The sequence below is a fragment of the Haliotis asinina genome, chromosome 14 (genome assembly GCF_037392515.1).
Source record: "Haliotis asinina isolate JCU_RB_2024 chromosome 14, JCU_Hal_asi_v2, whole genome shotgun sequence".
NCBI classification, from domain to species: Eukaryota; Metazoa; Mollusca; class Gastropoda; order Lepetellida; family Haliotidae; genus Haliotis; species Haliotis asinina.
In genome coordinates, this window is record NC_090293.1 from 32,605,877 (window position 1) to 32,623,487 (window position 17,611).

The 17,611-nt window shown below is 39.4% G+C and overlaps 1 protein-coding gene across 4 annotated transcripts in view; it reads right to left on the reverse strand.

Moving 5' to 3' along the window:
• The window catches only part of LOC137261903 (putative ammonium transporter 1), a 35,421-nt gene that overhangs the window by 16,227 nt on the left and 1,583 nt on the right, over nt 1–17,611 (reverse strand). For all 4 annotated transcript variants that reach the window (XM_067799712.1, XM_067799711.1, XM_067799710.1 and 1 more), the window contains exon 2: nt 4,306–4,395. In XM_067799712.1, the coding sequence (XP_067655813.1) occupies nt 4,306–4,395 (90 nt within the window). The remainder of the gene's footprint in view (nt 1–4,305; nt 4,396–17,611) is intronic.

Below are 17,611 nucleotides of genomic sequence, written 5' to 3' on the forward strand. Positions count from 1 at the left end.
AATGACTCATTTGATCATGTAGGTCTTCAGCGTGACTACCCTACCGTTCCTGGTATATGAGAACAGAAGTTTGAAGATTCAACTCATCAAAATTAGAATCAAGACAACATATGTTTGGTTAAAGACTCGGATCCTCGTGTGTATATGGGACGCAGCTGTGTCCATTGCCATTTATTACATTGACAGGTTAACAGTTTAGGAAGAACACGCTTGTTTTGTTGTATGCATAAAAACCTACATGAAGTCACTGCTGAGCAGTGCCAGCTACGGGTATTTACAAGATATGACGGTAAGTACACCCAATTGCCCCACTACAATATATAATGAGGTCTTATCTCGCATATCTAGCTATCCCTTCAGCAATGGGGAGCATTCTCTGGCAAATGTTCCAAGGGTAATTTCACTGACAGTAATTTATAGCCATGATAATAAAACGGGTATAATTATCTGAGCAGTAACCATTTGGCTGAAACGCTGTCAAAAGTCTCTGTACATCACCATATATCGCTTTCATTTTGTTCCAAAGAATGCTTTTTAGTTCTGTATGAACGCTAACAGTCCGATTCTTAATGCAGCAACATAGAATGAATCATGAATTTACTGAGTCATAGGAATAGAATATTTCATATTCATGGGGTACAAAAATATTAAAAGACTTTACTCTTATATAGGTATAACCTAAGATAACGATATCTTTGTTATATTCACGTCCATTATTCTAAACTAAAGCAAGGCTATGAAGAAACTGATCGACATCAAAACATTTCACAGGTTTTGCTTCGTTGGTAATACACTTGTAGTTGTTAAGTTGCCCAACTGAATACCAACTGCTTGGAATAATGAGAGTTTTCAGTTTGTCATACATATCATCGTGATATATTAGACTAAGGATGTTTCATGAACACATGTATATCATGAACACACACAGACACACACACAGACACACACACACATACACACACACACACACATTGTTGTACAATTCAATCTGTGTCAGTGTTGTACAATTTCTTTTGAGTCTACGTCAGTGTTGTACAATTTAATCTGAATCAGTGTCGTACAGTGTCATTTGAGTTAACGTCAACGTTGCACAATTTAATCTGAGTCAGTGTTGTACAATTTAATCTAAGGCAACGTCAGTATTGAACAACCTCACCCGAGTCAACGTCAGTGTCGTACAACCTCACCCGAGTCAACGTCAGCGTTGTACAATTTCATCTGAGTCAATGTCGCACAATCTCATGTGAGTCAACGTCAGTGTTGAACGACGTTGGCTGAGATGATGATGCTGTTCAATACTGACGTTGACTAACATCAGACTGTACAACACTTAAGTTATATAATATTGTCAAAACTAAGATAGCACATAGGAATAAGACACTTCACCGGTCTGATAGACACCTCAGTGTTATTCTATTTCTGCAGATGTTGACAGTCTGAGCTCCCCTGCGTCTGAAATAATATTTTCTTTCCGAGTATTAAACATGTAGGCGTTAAATCAATATTATTTCAAGTCTAAGCTAGCTTCACGCGACCTATTCTCGAAATCACCATTTGAAATCTGGTATAACTGTACCTAGTTTAAATCTGATAGGCTTGAAAGGCATCACTAGAGCAAAACAAAACAAAACAAACCCCCCCCCCCAAAAAAAAAAAAAAAACCCAACCAAAACAACATCAACAACAACAAAAACAGCAAAAACAACAAACAACAGCAAACAAACAAAAAAACCTCCCAAAAAACAACAACAAAAAACAAACAAACAAACAAACAAACAAAAACCCCGATAAACAAACCAAAACAAAACAAAACCCTTTCCACATTCATTCGATTGTACAACTTTACCCATAAGAAAAGCACATATCTCTTTTCGAAAAGCAAACAAATGTCCTAATTACCACGTCATCAGAACTCGTTTACATAGCAATATGTGTTTTATCAGTTGGTGGTCAAATTTCAATTACGAAAGTTCTCAGTGGTCACAGTTTATGCTCAGTATTACGAAATATATTTAAACTCAAAATGTGGACAAAACTATTTTCCAACAAAGAGATTTGATTAACAATTTTGTTTCATATAACATATTCTCATACACAAGTTGTAATCTATTTCTGTTACACCATTTACTATTAATGGGTTTAAATGTGTATGTCATGTTGTTTTTTAACTAACTATTAATGAACAATGTTCGTATGTCCATGAATGTACAGCGGTTCATCTGCACGTTATTTTTCAATAAATACACAGCTGTCTTAATGATGGATATATGTTCACGCCCAAACCATTTGCCCTTTTCTATCAATAAAGTATGTTTATTAACAATGACTTTGATCTATATTTGGGTACAAATATCCGCATGCCAAACTCTTTTAGCTTAAAAAAACCAGGGGACCCATTAATATCTAACTTTAAAAAAAATATACAAAGTCATTGAAATGAGCAAAAACAAGACCTCACACATGTTACAACATTCACGGTTTCCTGTTGATTTGCACACGATTTTGATGTCTTTATATTTATGTAAGAATTTCGTGATAGAGCGTTAAATATATTTTATCAGAGGAATTTCACTCTAGAAAGTAGCTCTCGTTGTTTTAAGAAACAAGAATACCAAGCCGGGTCCTGTCACCGACAGTCAATTTTCTTCGTTTACCTGCGCCTCCGTGGAGCTCAATACCATACCCCTTTGCAACATTTTTCGAAACACGATAAACAGTGGACAAAGGGATGCCTGTTCTACCTCAAATCACCTAAGATGTCCTTGTTATAATACTGTAAAATCAACGTCCTCTTCTCTAAATCATACATACTGAGGATTGCTGAAAAATGTCGTGTGCGAGCAAGTAAACGAAGGGGGATAACTCTTCACAAACTAATGAAAAAAGAATTAACTGAGTTGTCTCTCTTGAATGAACCCAGGCACTTGATGAGGTCAAGGTTGTTTAAACTAGAAAACCAGTTAAACATATTACTAAAATTCTCAATAATTATTGAACTATAACAGCTAATAATGAATCCACCCTACGTAATCTAGCTCTCTGTGTTAAATATTCATTTATTTGTTGTAACGAGCACCTAATCAGGTCCTAATGTATATCCTACAAATTGTATCGCTGCTCTGTGTGTTACTCTCTTGTATAAGGGCCGAGAGCCTCAAATACTATACGTGATTGTCTTGCCTTGTCACAACATTATCAGTCCCAGATGAAAACGAGTTATTGCACCCTTATCCAGGTGAGTGTGGGCAACATTTATGTCTGAAACATCGACAAGAACATACGGCTGTATGTGATGTAGTCATTTCATTGCAACGCCATATGTTGGAAATAATAACAGTTATTACTGTGAATGACAAGTTGAAAAGTCGGCGCATGATTAACCGGTATACTAGAAAGGAAGCTCATGAAGGGCGTGGCCACCTAATCTTCAGAGATCAGCGAGACTCATGCAATACATTTTTCATGATGTTATCAAATCACACGACATATGTTATACAGTTGGTGATGAGGTATAGTCCTACACAAGAGATATTATTAGTTATTAGTGTTTTGAAAGGGAGTTCGGGACTGTAAGACTCTTATAAAGGAAGGAAGGAAGTACGGAATATTTTTTTAGTGTGTTGCAGTCCCGTACACCCTTTCAAAACACCGTGTGGCGAATTTATTACCGTAAAACTCTTTTTGTTTACCTTATCTTTAAACAATAACGTTCAGTCTTCGGCAGAATGAGAACATTTCGCCGTGACTTTTCTCTGAATGTCCATAAAGGGAGATAGCTCGGGATCGCTTAGTTAATGATAAAAATGATCAAATTTGATGTTTATCAAACGACAAGTGAAACACAGAGAAAAAAACAACATGTGAATATATTTATGGACACAAACAAATAAAAAATTATAGCAACAATTTTATTACTCTGTTTATACCCATTGTTGAATACGACAACTCTAAAATTTCGAAGCGATTAGCCGTTTAGCAACCACATTTCATCTAAGGTCAAGGTCATTCGTGCAAACCGTAGTGTGTCACGTGACAGATTTGGCGGGGTGCACGGTTGATCGGTGTATGGTTAGAGTTATCTCCCTTCCATCGATTTGAATTCGCAAAACATCGGTAATTTCCGTACATCATACGTGATTCAATGTTATTCGAGATAATGAATTATTATCTTCGGCATTCCCATCAAGGTACATAGAAACTGTTACTCGCTTGTACGCAGGGTACATTTACAATTAGAAAAGAGCGCTCATCCATTCAGATAGATGCATTCATATGTGAGACAAGATAAATATTTATGTAACTCACATGAGTCCATGAAATTCTTGATCAGGATGTTGGTGGAGTTTTTGCTGCGTACGGCTCCGGCTTCCAAAAAGGCAAACCCACCTTGCATCACTGGAACATAAACCATTACAATCAGAAATAAAACATTTGAAATACATCATAACCTTCAGAATATTTCATATTCCAGTTTGGGATTAGGTATAATGATATGGTTTGTTGGGATTGGTTGGGTAAAGTGATGTAAAGTTGATTTTTGCATCTCTTGAGTAAACTGAGATCTTTGAGCATGTCTTGGGGGTAAGGAATAGGCGCATCGTAAATACACATGTATTACTATTATTACATATTAATCAACGTATCAAAGTGATAAAGTATCATCTGGCCCCGTCTTCGAAACGATGAGGTATTCTGTTCAAATATTCTGTTCAAAGTAGGTCGAAATCGTCTTTACTGTCAGTTATTATCAAAGTCTCATGCAAAGTATACATGTAGGTAGACGCTGCATGAATTACCATGAGACAATGTGTTTGATATTTTCGTGGGTAAGAAAAAACCCAGGATAGCAATAAGGACACTTATATGGAGTTGAATTTTACGCCGCCAGACATGCTCTCAACGCATAATGGACATTACAACCCTGGATACCCAAAGCTGCCTGTCAAAAGTAAACAGTTAAGTGACATATCCCACCAGGAACATGGTAATTTTGAATAAACCCACTTCCCTTAAGAGAGACCACATGTGTTCATTTGTTTGTATCTCAGTGGTGAGAAGGCAAACACGACAAAACAAAATGTCGGTCGGTTTGATTTTCTTTTAAAAAAAATAAAAATATGCAAAGTAATTTCTACATTAACAGCAATACCCAGAAGTAAAAATGAATGATAGTAGTAAATTATTCCATAATTAACTTTGAGGTGTTGTCGGGCAGCAAGCCAAATGCGGAAATGCTCGCATGCAATTAAGCCGAACACGTATATATAATGGCCTGTAAAAGTATACTGATGTCATCATCTAAGGGTATTACAGGCCATTTCGCGAGACCAAGACACCTTAACAAAATCTGAGGTCGTGACTACGAAATCCTATTTCTGTGTCCCCTTCGAGATTCTCCCGCTGGACTATTTGAGTTGTGCTTCGTTGCAAGGCAGAAGATCTCATAATAGTTTAGCTGCAAAACACGGCCACCAATAGTGCTTGCTTCAGTTGATTTGTGACTGGTCTCTTTGCACAAGCCGAGCCACCATCATAGGCCAAGACCCACCATTAAGAGCACATCCTGAGTTTAACTTTAAATTTACAAAAATTTAAATTATTGCGACTAAATACAAGTGACACACAAAGCGTACATCATCTGAAATCGCTACGTGGTGGCAACACTCCAGGAGATCCAATCTGTGTCGGTAGGCCAGGTGTTTACGAGACATCTGTTAACATTTAATGCTTCTATACAAGGTTTATCCAGAGATGTATATGTCAACTGACATTCATTCACTAGTTGATCGATGAATAATATGAAACACTGGACTGAGAGGAACAACACTTTTTACCCAGTTCGTATGTTCTGCACATTTGGAGTGAACAGGTGAGTGAGTTGGTTAGTTACGTTTTACGCCGCACTCAACAATATTCCATCCATATGACGGTCTGTAAATAATCGAGTCTGGACCAGGCAAACCAGTGATCAATAGCATGAGCATCGATCTGCACAACTGGGAAACGATGACATTTGTCAAACAAGTTAGCGAGTCTGACCAACCGATCCCCTTAGTCCACTCTTACGACAAGCATGGGTTACTGAATTCGAACCCTGATCGTCAAGGGTCTTACACTTTCGGAAACTAAAAGTACACTTATTCAGTTCGATTATGACTATATATGATCTCCATTCATGTCTGCATAAGTTTATGAAGTCATATCCGACTAAGGCTATATGCTTGAAAAAAGTATTCATTTATTTAATCTATCGATTTCAGAGACACCAATCAGCGGTTGTCTATTGTGCGTTCAGAAACAAACCCCAACATTTAGATGCATTTTGTGAGTGACAACACAGTGTCAGTTTACTACGCCTTTACAAAGCTAACTTGCGATATTTTCAAGTGCCAAAATGATGATCAAATGAGATGAATAGTTTCTTTAGCCCTTGAGTATACTGTTGGCATGGACTTTGCACGAGCGTATTTTTCGGGAGGATTGGATGAGATGGTAATTCCTTCATCAAGTATCTTCGGTTAACAGCAATTGTACATAGCTCGCCCAAAGCCGGAAACACAAAACACATGGCTTTCTGTCTCTTGACAACCCATTGAACATCATCATTTGGTCTCGAGCTGTGATAGGATGTTGGAATATGATGACATGTACGTCAGCTGGGGTGAAAACCCAGTCCCCGTTAGTCGCCTCTTACGACACGCATGTGTTACTGTAGCACAATTCTCGCCCTGATCTTCACAACAGATATGGGTCGCTGAAGACCCGGATCTTCACAGGTACACATGCCGCAAACCGGAACACACACACACACACACACACACACACACACACACACACACACACACACACACACACACACACACACACACACACACACACACACACACACACACACACACACACACACACACACACACACACACCAAACGAAACTGGTACACCTTGCCGACATAATTCAATCTGTGCTCATTGTGAGGGAATTAAAAATCAGTTATAAAATTGATCGAAAAAAGCTGTGATTAATGCCTCCCGTCGTATTTATTGACTTTTAAACAGCGCGCTGTGCTTATATGTAAGGGATATTCATAAAAAGGGTTTATTCCCCTGCTTTCAACTGCACATGAACTCTGTTTTCTACGTGGTGGGCACAAACATTTATTCTCTCCCACTCAAAACAATCCACTCTTTGTGAGAAACATGGGTTTTCGTCAACATCATGCAAGCCAGTCAGACTTCAGATAACTATATCTAGTTCGTCAGGGTGTCATATAGTGTGATCAACATAGGAGTAAAATCGAGACACGATTATGATCAAGATAAAGGTGAGATCGACATACAGTAATGATGCACTCATCAATAGGTTTGTAATACAACGTTGATAGAAAAACGAGTATATCCGAGATAAGGGTCTTGTGGAGATCTAGAATTTCATGCAAGTACAATCGAGAAGCACAAATAAGAAAATCTGAGATACGCGTGAGATAGAAATACTGATGAGATCGAGACACAAGCATGATATATTCAAACACGTCCTGATTTACAAATTATGGTATTGGTATTATTAAAAGTGAGTGAGTGAGTGAGTGAATGACTGAGCACAGAAAATGTTCAGATGTAGCACACGCATGCACACTGGCCGTTTGCAGGTGCGTGAGTGAGTTTAGTTTTACGCCGCACTCAGTTATATTCCAGCTATATGGCGGCGGTCTGTAAATAATCGAGTCTGGACCAGACACTCCAGTGATTAATAACATGGGCATCGATCTGCGCATTTGGGAACCAATGACATGTGTCAACCAAGTCAGCGAGTCTGCACCTGATCCCGTTAGCCGTCTCTTACGATAAGAATAGTCGTCTTTTATGGCAAGCATGGGTTGCTGAAGGCCTATTCTACCCCGGGTAGACCTTCACGGGTTATTATTAAAAGCAGCCACTAGACGTTGTCAGGTAACGACTACAAGTAGGAAGGTATAACTTGTGGAAAGAAACATTGAGACATCGTTGAACACGGGGAATATATATATGAGTCCATTAAGGGTTGAGAAATGACAGGTAAATAAATAACATAATTCATCGTGTAATCCAACTCTGTTAACAGACAATTGTAATGTGGGAACTGACACCAACAAACCCATATTATATGTATGGAAGTATTTCTGAATCTAACGCAACCTAGATGACACCTCGAAACACGACACCTTTACCATTAAGTATTACTAATCCGATAGTCGAATGATATCATCTCGAATTACTTCCAAGGATAATCTTACACAGATGCCTTTGCATGACGGAAAGCTAACACCCGCTATGAATTGCCATAAACACTCTCGGTGTGATGACGAGGTGTGTTTTTTGTGAAAGAAGGTACCACGCTAAACAACTTTGTGAGATCACAGAAGCACGTTTTGCTTCATTGCTTTAAGAGTTCAAGGTCACAGACACGCAGGACGTTGGCACGTACATGAACTCAGAATAATGGTCTTGGGGCTCCATTACACTTACACTCATGGATCTCCGGAATCGTTACGTTACTGAAGAAAGCAGCTCCACACCGCTGAAGAAATTGACCGCGATGTGAAATATCGCACATGTGAACAGATGCGTTTTGGTGTAAAGTTGTGTTCATAATTCGCCAGTTTTCACTGATTTTTATCTTTCGTAAAAACTCAAGACAATAACGTCATATTTTTTCACAATACATCAGTTCATGTGAAAACAGTACCTTTAAACAACAGAATGGAATATTTTGCAAAATTTAGTTAAAAACAGGCGTCTCGATATAAATCGCCCACACTGACTGTTACCTACAAATTCGGAATGTTACAAACTAATGCACATATTAGCTACGACTCTACCGCTTACCTCGTGATATCAGGCACACGTTTACTTTTATCACCATCTTTCCTGACATTCCAATCAAAAGTAGTTCATGATATATCACTACCATGATATCACTACAATAAAATCTAAACCACGAACTGCAGTGCGTGCCAAAATAGAACATGTATTATTAACGCTTAGTTATGTAGCCATTTGAAATTCCAAGGAACTGTTTCAGTCTATGAATAGGCATTACTAATCAGTTTTATGATCTGCAATTATTGTCTTCAGTATGAAGTTTGTTATAGCCCCGCATTATGTTTTCTATTTCATTTTGCTAAAAACGAATACATGTTATCAAGAGATACCGTGAGCCAAAAGCCGAAGATCCAAGCAGGACACCGTTAACCAGTTTGAGAACCCATGACAATTCCTTTTGAAGCTCCGAAGCCTTTCCTTTTACAAGAATACGACTTAAAACCTTACTGAAATTAATGTTGGTTAGTTGTGACAGGTGTGAGATACGTCCTATGTTATTAAGACACGAGTCTATGTACATACATGTAGCATTCTTACAGAAATGTAAAATATACTAAGTCTTACTAATCACCACCATGGTGTCTGGTCTTATTTATGATGTCTTCGAAATGGAACACATGCCACGTGTTGTCATTCCACCAATCAATCAGAATGTAATCTGCTGTTGGTATTTGTAGGTAACGTAAGTAACTTTACCCACGAATACAGGTTCTTGTGTGTGATATCTTCGTATAATCAGCACAGAAAATGTTCAGATGTAGCACACGCATGCACTGTGGCCGTTTACAGGTGAGTGAGTTTAGTTTATGCCACACTCAGCAATATTCCAGCTATATGGCGGCGGTCTGTAAATAATCGGGTCTGGACCAGACAATCCAGTAATCAACAACATGAGCATCGATTTGCGCATTTGGGAACCAATGACATGACTACCCGATCCTGTTAGTCGCCTCTTATGACAAGCATAGTCGCCTTTTATGGGAAGGCTGCTGAAGGCCTATTCTACCCTAGGACCTTCCTAGGATATAAATCACTAATGTGTTCGTCTGTGGAAACAACAACATAGTTAAACTGACAGTCATTGAAAACTTGTGTAGGTAACACAAAAATACCACTCAAAAAGATATTACCAAAACTACGAATCATGCCCTAGACAAAATCATTTCAGGGGATATATTCAGGAAATATTTGGCAATCAGATTAATAAACTTCTGTTCCTCCAGTGTGACTAGTATTTAACACACAACATGTTTTCAACAAAATATTTTAAAAATAAAAGTGAATAAAAATGACCTGTTTTTGTCTCCCAATAAGAAAAATTTGTAATTAGAAATGATCATATTATAAATCGGCTCACTTGTACAAATGTGATGGGCACCTCGAAATAAATGACGATAGTAATATTCAAATGTTACGGGCCTAAGCATGCTGTGTACACCTTTTTGTTGGAATCGACCATATAGTGTCTCTCACTGACGTTAACAAGACAGAATGTTCACTCATGGTGTCTGCACGGACAAACCATGTAGACCTTTTGAGGAAGCGACCTTGACCTTGCCAAGAATGTTTCGGTTGCATGGAGAGGGCGTCAGTCATGCCCACTTAATTCTGTTAGTATTGTATCTTATTACTTGCTTTTCATCACCGAACAGCATGATGAGGCAATGTGGGGCTGTCCACGTCCTGATCACGGTCTCTACAGTTATCACGGTGCAGTTTGTGTCCGTGTGTACTCCTATGCTCTGTGTCACTGAGCCCTGGGGCTATTTTTAAAGATAAGGGAAAAAAAAGGTCGGGAAGGGCGCAGTCAGCAGTGAGCCTGTCAGTTTGTGTGAGTGCACTTGTGTGTGTGTATGCGTATGCCTGTATAAGTGAGTGTATTTGATCATGTGTCTCTCTGTGTGCGTGCGTGTATGCGTATGCGTATGCGTGTATTAGTGTGTGTTTGTGCGCGTGTGCGAGTATATTTGTGAGAGTGTATTTGTATGTGTATGCGTGTACCTGTATGAGTGTGTCTCTGTGAGCATGTGCGTGTATATTTGTGGGAGTATGTTTGTGTGCGTGTATGCGTATGCCTGTATGAGTTTGTGTGCGTGTATGCGTATGCCTGTATGAGTTTGGGCGCGGGAGCTTGTGCGTGCCTGTATGTCGGTGTGAGTGTAATTGTGTGTGTATGCGAGCACTTGTATGTGTGTGCCTATGTGCATGGTTGCGTGTGAGTGTATTTGTGTGTTTCTGTGTGCATGCATGAGATGTGTGTGTGTGCGCGTGAGCATTTTTATGTGTTTTCTCTGACTTAGTGACGGTGTCCCACTTGCCGCTTTCGTAAATGTAGTGCTACTCTCGGTGTCCTTTACATCAGTTACCCCATGTTCAGTTATGGCCATTCTAATCTGGTGCGCCACTCACCTACAATGCTGAAATTTAGTTTTCGCACAGCAAAAAAAACACTCTATATGGTCAAGTTTTTAAATAGAAGATACAAATGCTAAAGCTTACTTTTAAACGAGATTTCATTTTTTCGAAAGATGGGTTTCTTATGTTCTTCAGTATATGTTAGTTTGTCACCCAAACAGGAAAGACAAACTGCCAGCCAGCTTAAGAAATACAGTTCGCTCTACCCCCATGTATACTGTATTAAAATACACGTCTGTCCTTAGGCTGGGGGTGTAACTCAGTGGTTCGAGTATTCGCACGATGCGCCGAATATCCGGGTACAACTTGTTGAACCCTTCTCCAGTATCCCCGTTGTAATATTGGTAGAATATTGCGAAAAGCTAAATACCTGAGGTTACATGTAACATGCATTTCTTAAATAAAGAACTGTTGGCGAATTTGACCTTTTAGCAGAGCATCTTAGAAATTTAGTTAATCTTTCTCTGTGCCAACTTTACCTAAAGGAAATAATTAAGATCCAACCCACAAATACATGATATATGTTCTCTAACTGAGTGGATATGTATACACAAAATATTAGTGCCTATTAATGATTGACGTCCTCTATCCAGCAAAAAGTAGCTGTCTTGATCTGTAAACAGTCACAAATTGAGACGATGTCTACAAGGAAGTTGGAAAGATGATGGTGTATCATGATCTGTTTTGCGTGGATTACTTTGAGGATTCCCTTTTAACTGCTTTGCCTTGGGTGTATTTGTTTCATACAGTACGCACTGAGACTAACACAAACTTTAATAACTGCAACAAAAACAAATTTTACAATGTTACATGAAATCGACAGGAAAGCGATGATCATTTTCTCATAATTTTGGATACGCGAATGAAAAGAACACACAGGCACACTGACGCACACATGTAACACACGCACGCACGCATATACATACATACACACACATAGATAGATGCGCACAGATACACACACATACACACACATATACACACACTGAAACACGCACGCACACACATACATATTTGGTCCACTTCAGCTGTCGGTATGTGTCTCTTGACATCCCTTAGTATATGGTTCCTGACATCCCTCAGTATATGGTCCATTACAGCTATCGGTATATGGCTCCTGACATCCCTCAGTATATGGCCCATTACAGCTAACAGTATATGGCTCCTGACATCCCTCAGTATATGGTCCATTACAGCTATCGGTATATGGCTCCTGACATCCCACAGTATATAGTCCATTACAGCTATCGGTATATGGCTCCTGACATCCCTCAGTATATAGTCCATTACAGCTATCGGTATATGGTTCCTGACATCCCTCAGTATATGGTCCATGACAGTCATCGGTATATGGCTCCTGACATCCCTCAGTATATGGTCCATTACAGCTATCGGTATATGGCTCCTGACATCCCTAAGTATATGGTCCATTACAGCTATCGGTATATGGCTCCTGACATCCCTCAGTATATGGTCCATTACAGCTATCGGTATATGGCTCCTGACATCCCTCAGTATATGGTCCATGACAGTCATCGGTATATGGCTCCTGACATCCCTCAGTATATGGTCCATTACAGCTATCGGTATATGGCTCCTGACATCCCTCAGTATATGGTCCATTACAGCTATCGGTATATGGCTCCTGACATCCCTCAGTATATGGTCCATGACAGTCATCGGTATATGGCTCCTGACATCCCTCAGTATATAGTCCATGACAGTCATCGGTATATGGCTCCTGACATCCCTCAGTATATGGTCCATGACAGTCATCGGTATATGGCTCCTGACATCCCACAGTATATGGTCCATTACAGCTATCGGTATATGGCTCCTGACATCCCTCAGTATATAGTCCATTACAGCTATCGGTATATGGCTCCTGACATCCCTCAGTATATGGTCCATTACAGCTATCGGTATATGGCTCCTGACATCCCACAGTATATAGTCCATTACAGCTATCGGTATATGGCTCCTGACATCCCTCAGTATATAGTCCATTACAGCTATCGGTATATGGCTCCTGACATCCCTCAGTATATAGTCCATTACAGCTATCGGTATATGGCTCCTGACATCCCTCAGTATATGGTCCATTACAGCTATCGGTATATGGCTCCTGACATCCCTCAGTATATGGTCCATGACAGTCATCGGTATATGGCTCCTGACATCCCTCAGTATATGGTCCATGACAGTCATCGGTATATGGCTCCTGACATCCCTCAGTATATGGTCCATGACAGTCATCGGTATATGGCTCCTGACATCCATTGATGTGTGGTCCATGACAACTATTGGTGCAACGATCCTCCGATAGTCTCGATGTTTGCTTTATCATATAAGCAATTCTAGTGCAATGATTCACCCATACGTGTCCATTATACATCTATCTATCGTCACGAGAGACGATATATCCCGGTACAGCATAAATAGGCCAGGAGCATAAGACATGACATTGGAAAAAAAATAGTAGAAAGATGAATTTTTCAGGAAAGCTTCAGAACATCTTTGCCATGTGTAAAGTACAAAGTTCTACAAATTCTACCTTGTGGCATTTTCAAGATGGCCGCCAATTTCAAGATGGCCGCCAAAATCATTAAAATGATTATACACACAGATATTTTGTCAATAATTGTCATGTGATATATCAAATAAAAGCTCATCTCACAAGGAATCTAAATTTATTGATATCATGCATTTTGGCATTTTCAAAATGGCCGCCAATTTCAAGATGGCCGCCAAAACCATTAAAATGAATAGACACACATACATTTCGTCAATAATTATGCCACGTGACATATCAAATGAAAGCTCATCTCCCAAGGAATCTAAATATATTACTTTTAACACCACACATACATCACCTGAAAAGTTGTAAGGACGGGTTTCTCTGTAAAATCATTTCCAACAAATTGAACCTTATAAGAATTTCTTTGTGTTTTGCTAACTTTGTTGCATAACCAAAGGAATGTGTGTATAGGTGAAAGAGTGTGAACATCAAGAGAACAAAGAGAAGATAAAATTTAGAAAGCATTCTTATGAGATTTTTCAGCAATTCTGAATTCTTATATGTGTTACAATGTACACTGAACTGTTTGTGAAAGAACTGGTGCAGAAACACAACTCCATCAGTATAAGGTCTGTGACACCTATCTGTATACAATCCCTGATTTCAGTCACTGTAAGGCATATGACAGCTACAGTCCCTGATATCAGTCAGTATATGGTCTATGACAACTGTCTGTATACAGTCCCTGATATCAGTCAGCATATCATCTATGACAGTTACCTGTCTACAGTCCCTGATATCAGTCAGTGTAAGGTCTATGACAGCTATCTGTATCCAGTCCCTGATATCAGTCAGTATATGGTCTGACAGCTATCTGTCTACAGTCCCTGATATCAGTCAGTATATGGTCTATGACAACTATCTGTATACAGTCCCTGATATCAGTCAGTATATGGCCTATGGCAGTTACCTGTATACAGTCCCTGATATCAGTCAGTATATCATCTATGACAGTTACCTGTATACAGTCCCTGATATCAGTCAGTATATGGTCTATGACAACTATCTGTATACAGTCCCTGATATCAGTCAGTATATGGCCTATGACAGTTACCTGTATACAGTCCCTGATATCAGTCAGTATATCATCTATGACAGTTACCTGTATACAGTCCCTGATAACAGTCAGTATAAGGTCTATGACAGCTATCTGTAAACAGTCCCTGATATCAGTCAGTAAATGGGGTATTACAGCTGTCTGAACACAGTCACCGATATCCACCAGCATGTGGTCCCTGACACTCATATTGTCCATGATAACTATCTGTTATATGGCCCATCGCATCCATTGGTATGTGGTCCGTGAATTGTATCGATATGTACAATGATAATGACAGTCCTTTATATCCGTATTATGAGTATTGCTATTGTTCACTTTTATCGGTACGAAGGACAGAACATTCTGCACAAATGTTAATTGTCATTAATTCGAGTTATCGTTTGGAGCAAAGCCTTTAAACCCCTACTGCGCCCAGCTAGAACAATATAATAATCAAAGAACTACGCGGGCCATATGTCACTCTGCTTTATCAGAACTATTCGTGCCAAAACACTAATTTACTCATTTGTCGATTGCAGGTCTCCAAAACGGCAGATGTGAGAATTGTCCACTGAAATATTTTTGCTTGTCTTTTGTGGTTAGAGGGTTATTAATCTTTTGATGGCCGAATTATGCAGCTAGGAAGAACATAATAGCCATTAGATGAACTACTCCTTGTCCACCCTCTCTCATTCTACCCCGGGGTATCTGGGTCACCGTGTTCTAACACCACTGCATGCCAACAGCATGAACGGTAGCCTTGATTTCGCGTGGGAAATGCGTGCACGCCGAAGCTTTAAATGCGTAGGTCAAATGACTGGGTTCAGTTACTTTACGTTCAGTTCACCCATTCCTTCTCGTGCTTCAGTGCCGACACGAGGGGATGAGTGTAAATGATCTAAATAAACAAGAATGTACTTTACATGTACTTAACACCCAGCTAACGTGACCCTGCGCTCATGGATATTATGCGTTACGACAGTTAGTGAATAATGCCAAAATAATGTGAACTCCCACCACTGCTACAACTTTTGCTAAGGCTGCTTCTACTACGACTACTTCTACGACTACGACTACTGCTGCTGGCCCTGATAATGCTCCTTCCTTTTCTTCTTCTTCTTCTTCTTCTTCTTCTTCTTCTTCTACTACTACTACTACTACGACTACGACTACTGCTGCTGGCCCTGATAATGCTCCTTCCTTTTCTTCTTCTTCTTCTTCTTCTTCTTCTACTACTACTACTACTACTACTACTACTACTACTACTACTACTACTACTACTACTACTACTACTACTACTACTACTACTACTACTACTACTACTACTACTACTACTACCACCACCACCACTACTACTACTACTACTACTACTACTACTACTACTACTACTACTACCACCACCACCACTACTACTACTACTACCACTACCACTACCACCACCACTACTACTACTACTACTGCTGCTGCTGCTGCTACTACTACTACTACTACTACTACTACGACCACCACTCCTCCTACTACTGTTGCTGCTGCTGCTGCTGCTGCTACTACTACTACTACTACTTCTGCTGCTGCTACTATGACTATCACCACTACTACTGCTGCTACTACTAACACTATAATATCACTATTACTACTACAGTAACTACTACTGCATCTACTATTACTACTGCCATTACTGCCTCAATTGCTGCGACTACTACCACTATTATGTCTTCTACTTCTACTCCTACCACAGGAAACAACAACACTACCCCATCTATTTCCTTTAATTATGTCTAGCTGTCTCACTCACAGCATATTGGTAATTTACGTCCTTCTATGTTTTTGCCAACACATCAAAATTAGACTGTATTTCCGATTCTTAAAAAGCCCCGGACACCCAGTAATTATATCATTATTATCATGTTCTCTTCAGTCGACATGATTAACGGTTGACACACTTTAATATATGTGATAGAGCAAAGACAGACCCAGGTGGTTTCTCAAACAAACCAAACAAAGCATAAAATAACTGGGAATATTTTTAAATGTTGAACGAAATTTAGTTCCTTACGTCATTCACATTCCTGACAGATAATACTTGTGTGGAGGTCAGTTGGGGGATGCTTAGTTTCCGCTTGTAACTTCACTGGAAAGTGTCGTTAAGGAAAATTGAACTGACACTTGTAACTTCACCGGAGAGTGTCGTTAAGGAAAATTGAACTGACACTTGTAACTTCACCGGAGAGTCTCGTTAAGGAAAATTGAACTGACACTTGCAATGTCAGCGGAGAGTGTCATTAAGGAATATTGGATTGGCATGTGTAACGTCAACTAAACGTGTTTTAACAGATATGTTTTGTATTGATGCTGCTGTGACCTAAATCATTTGTCATATCTTCCAAATGTAGCTGTGATCTATAAGAAATAGGGCTCAAAGTGGGGTTAAACCCGACTAGTTCAGTCACTGACAATACGAATTATAAGCTGGTTGACACATGTCATCGTTTCCCAGTTGGGTAGATCGATGTTCATGTTATTGAGCACTGGATTGGCTCTCAAGGCTCGATTATTAGAGACTGCCACCATTTAGCTGTAAAATTGGCGAGTATAGCGTCAAGAAAACCCAAACAAATAGCTGTAATATAGAAGCTAGAATGTCATGACAACAGATCGGATGATAAACAGACAAATAGGTCGACACTATATCACATATAACATCCGTTGCAATTTCATTT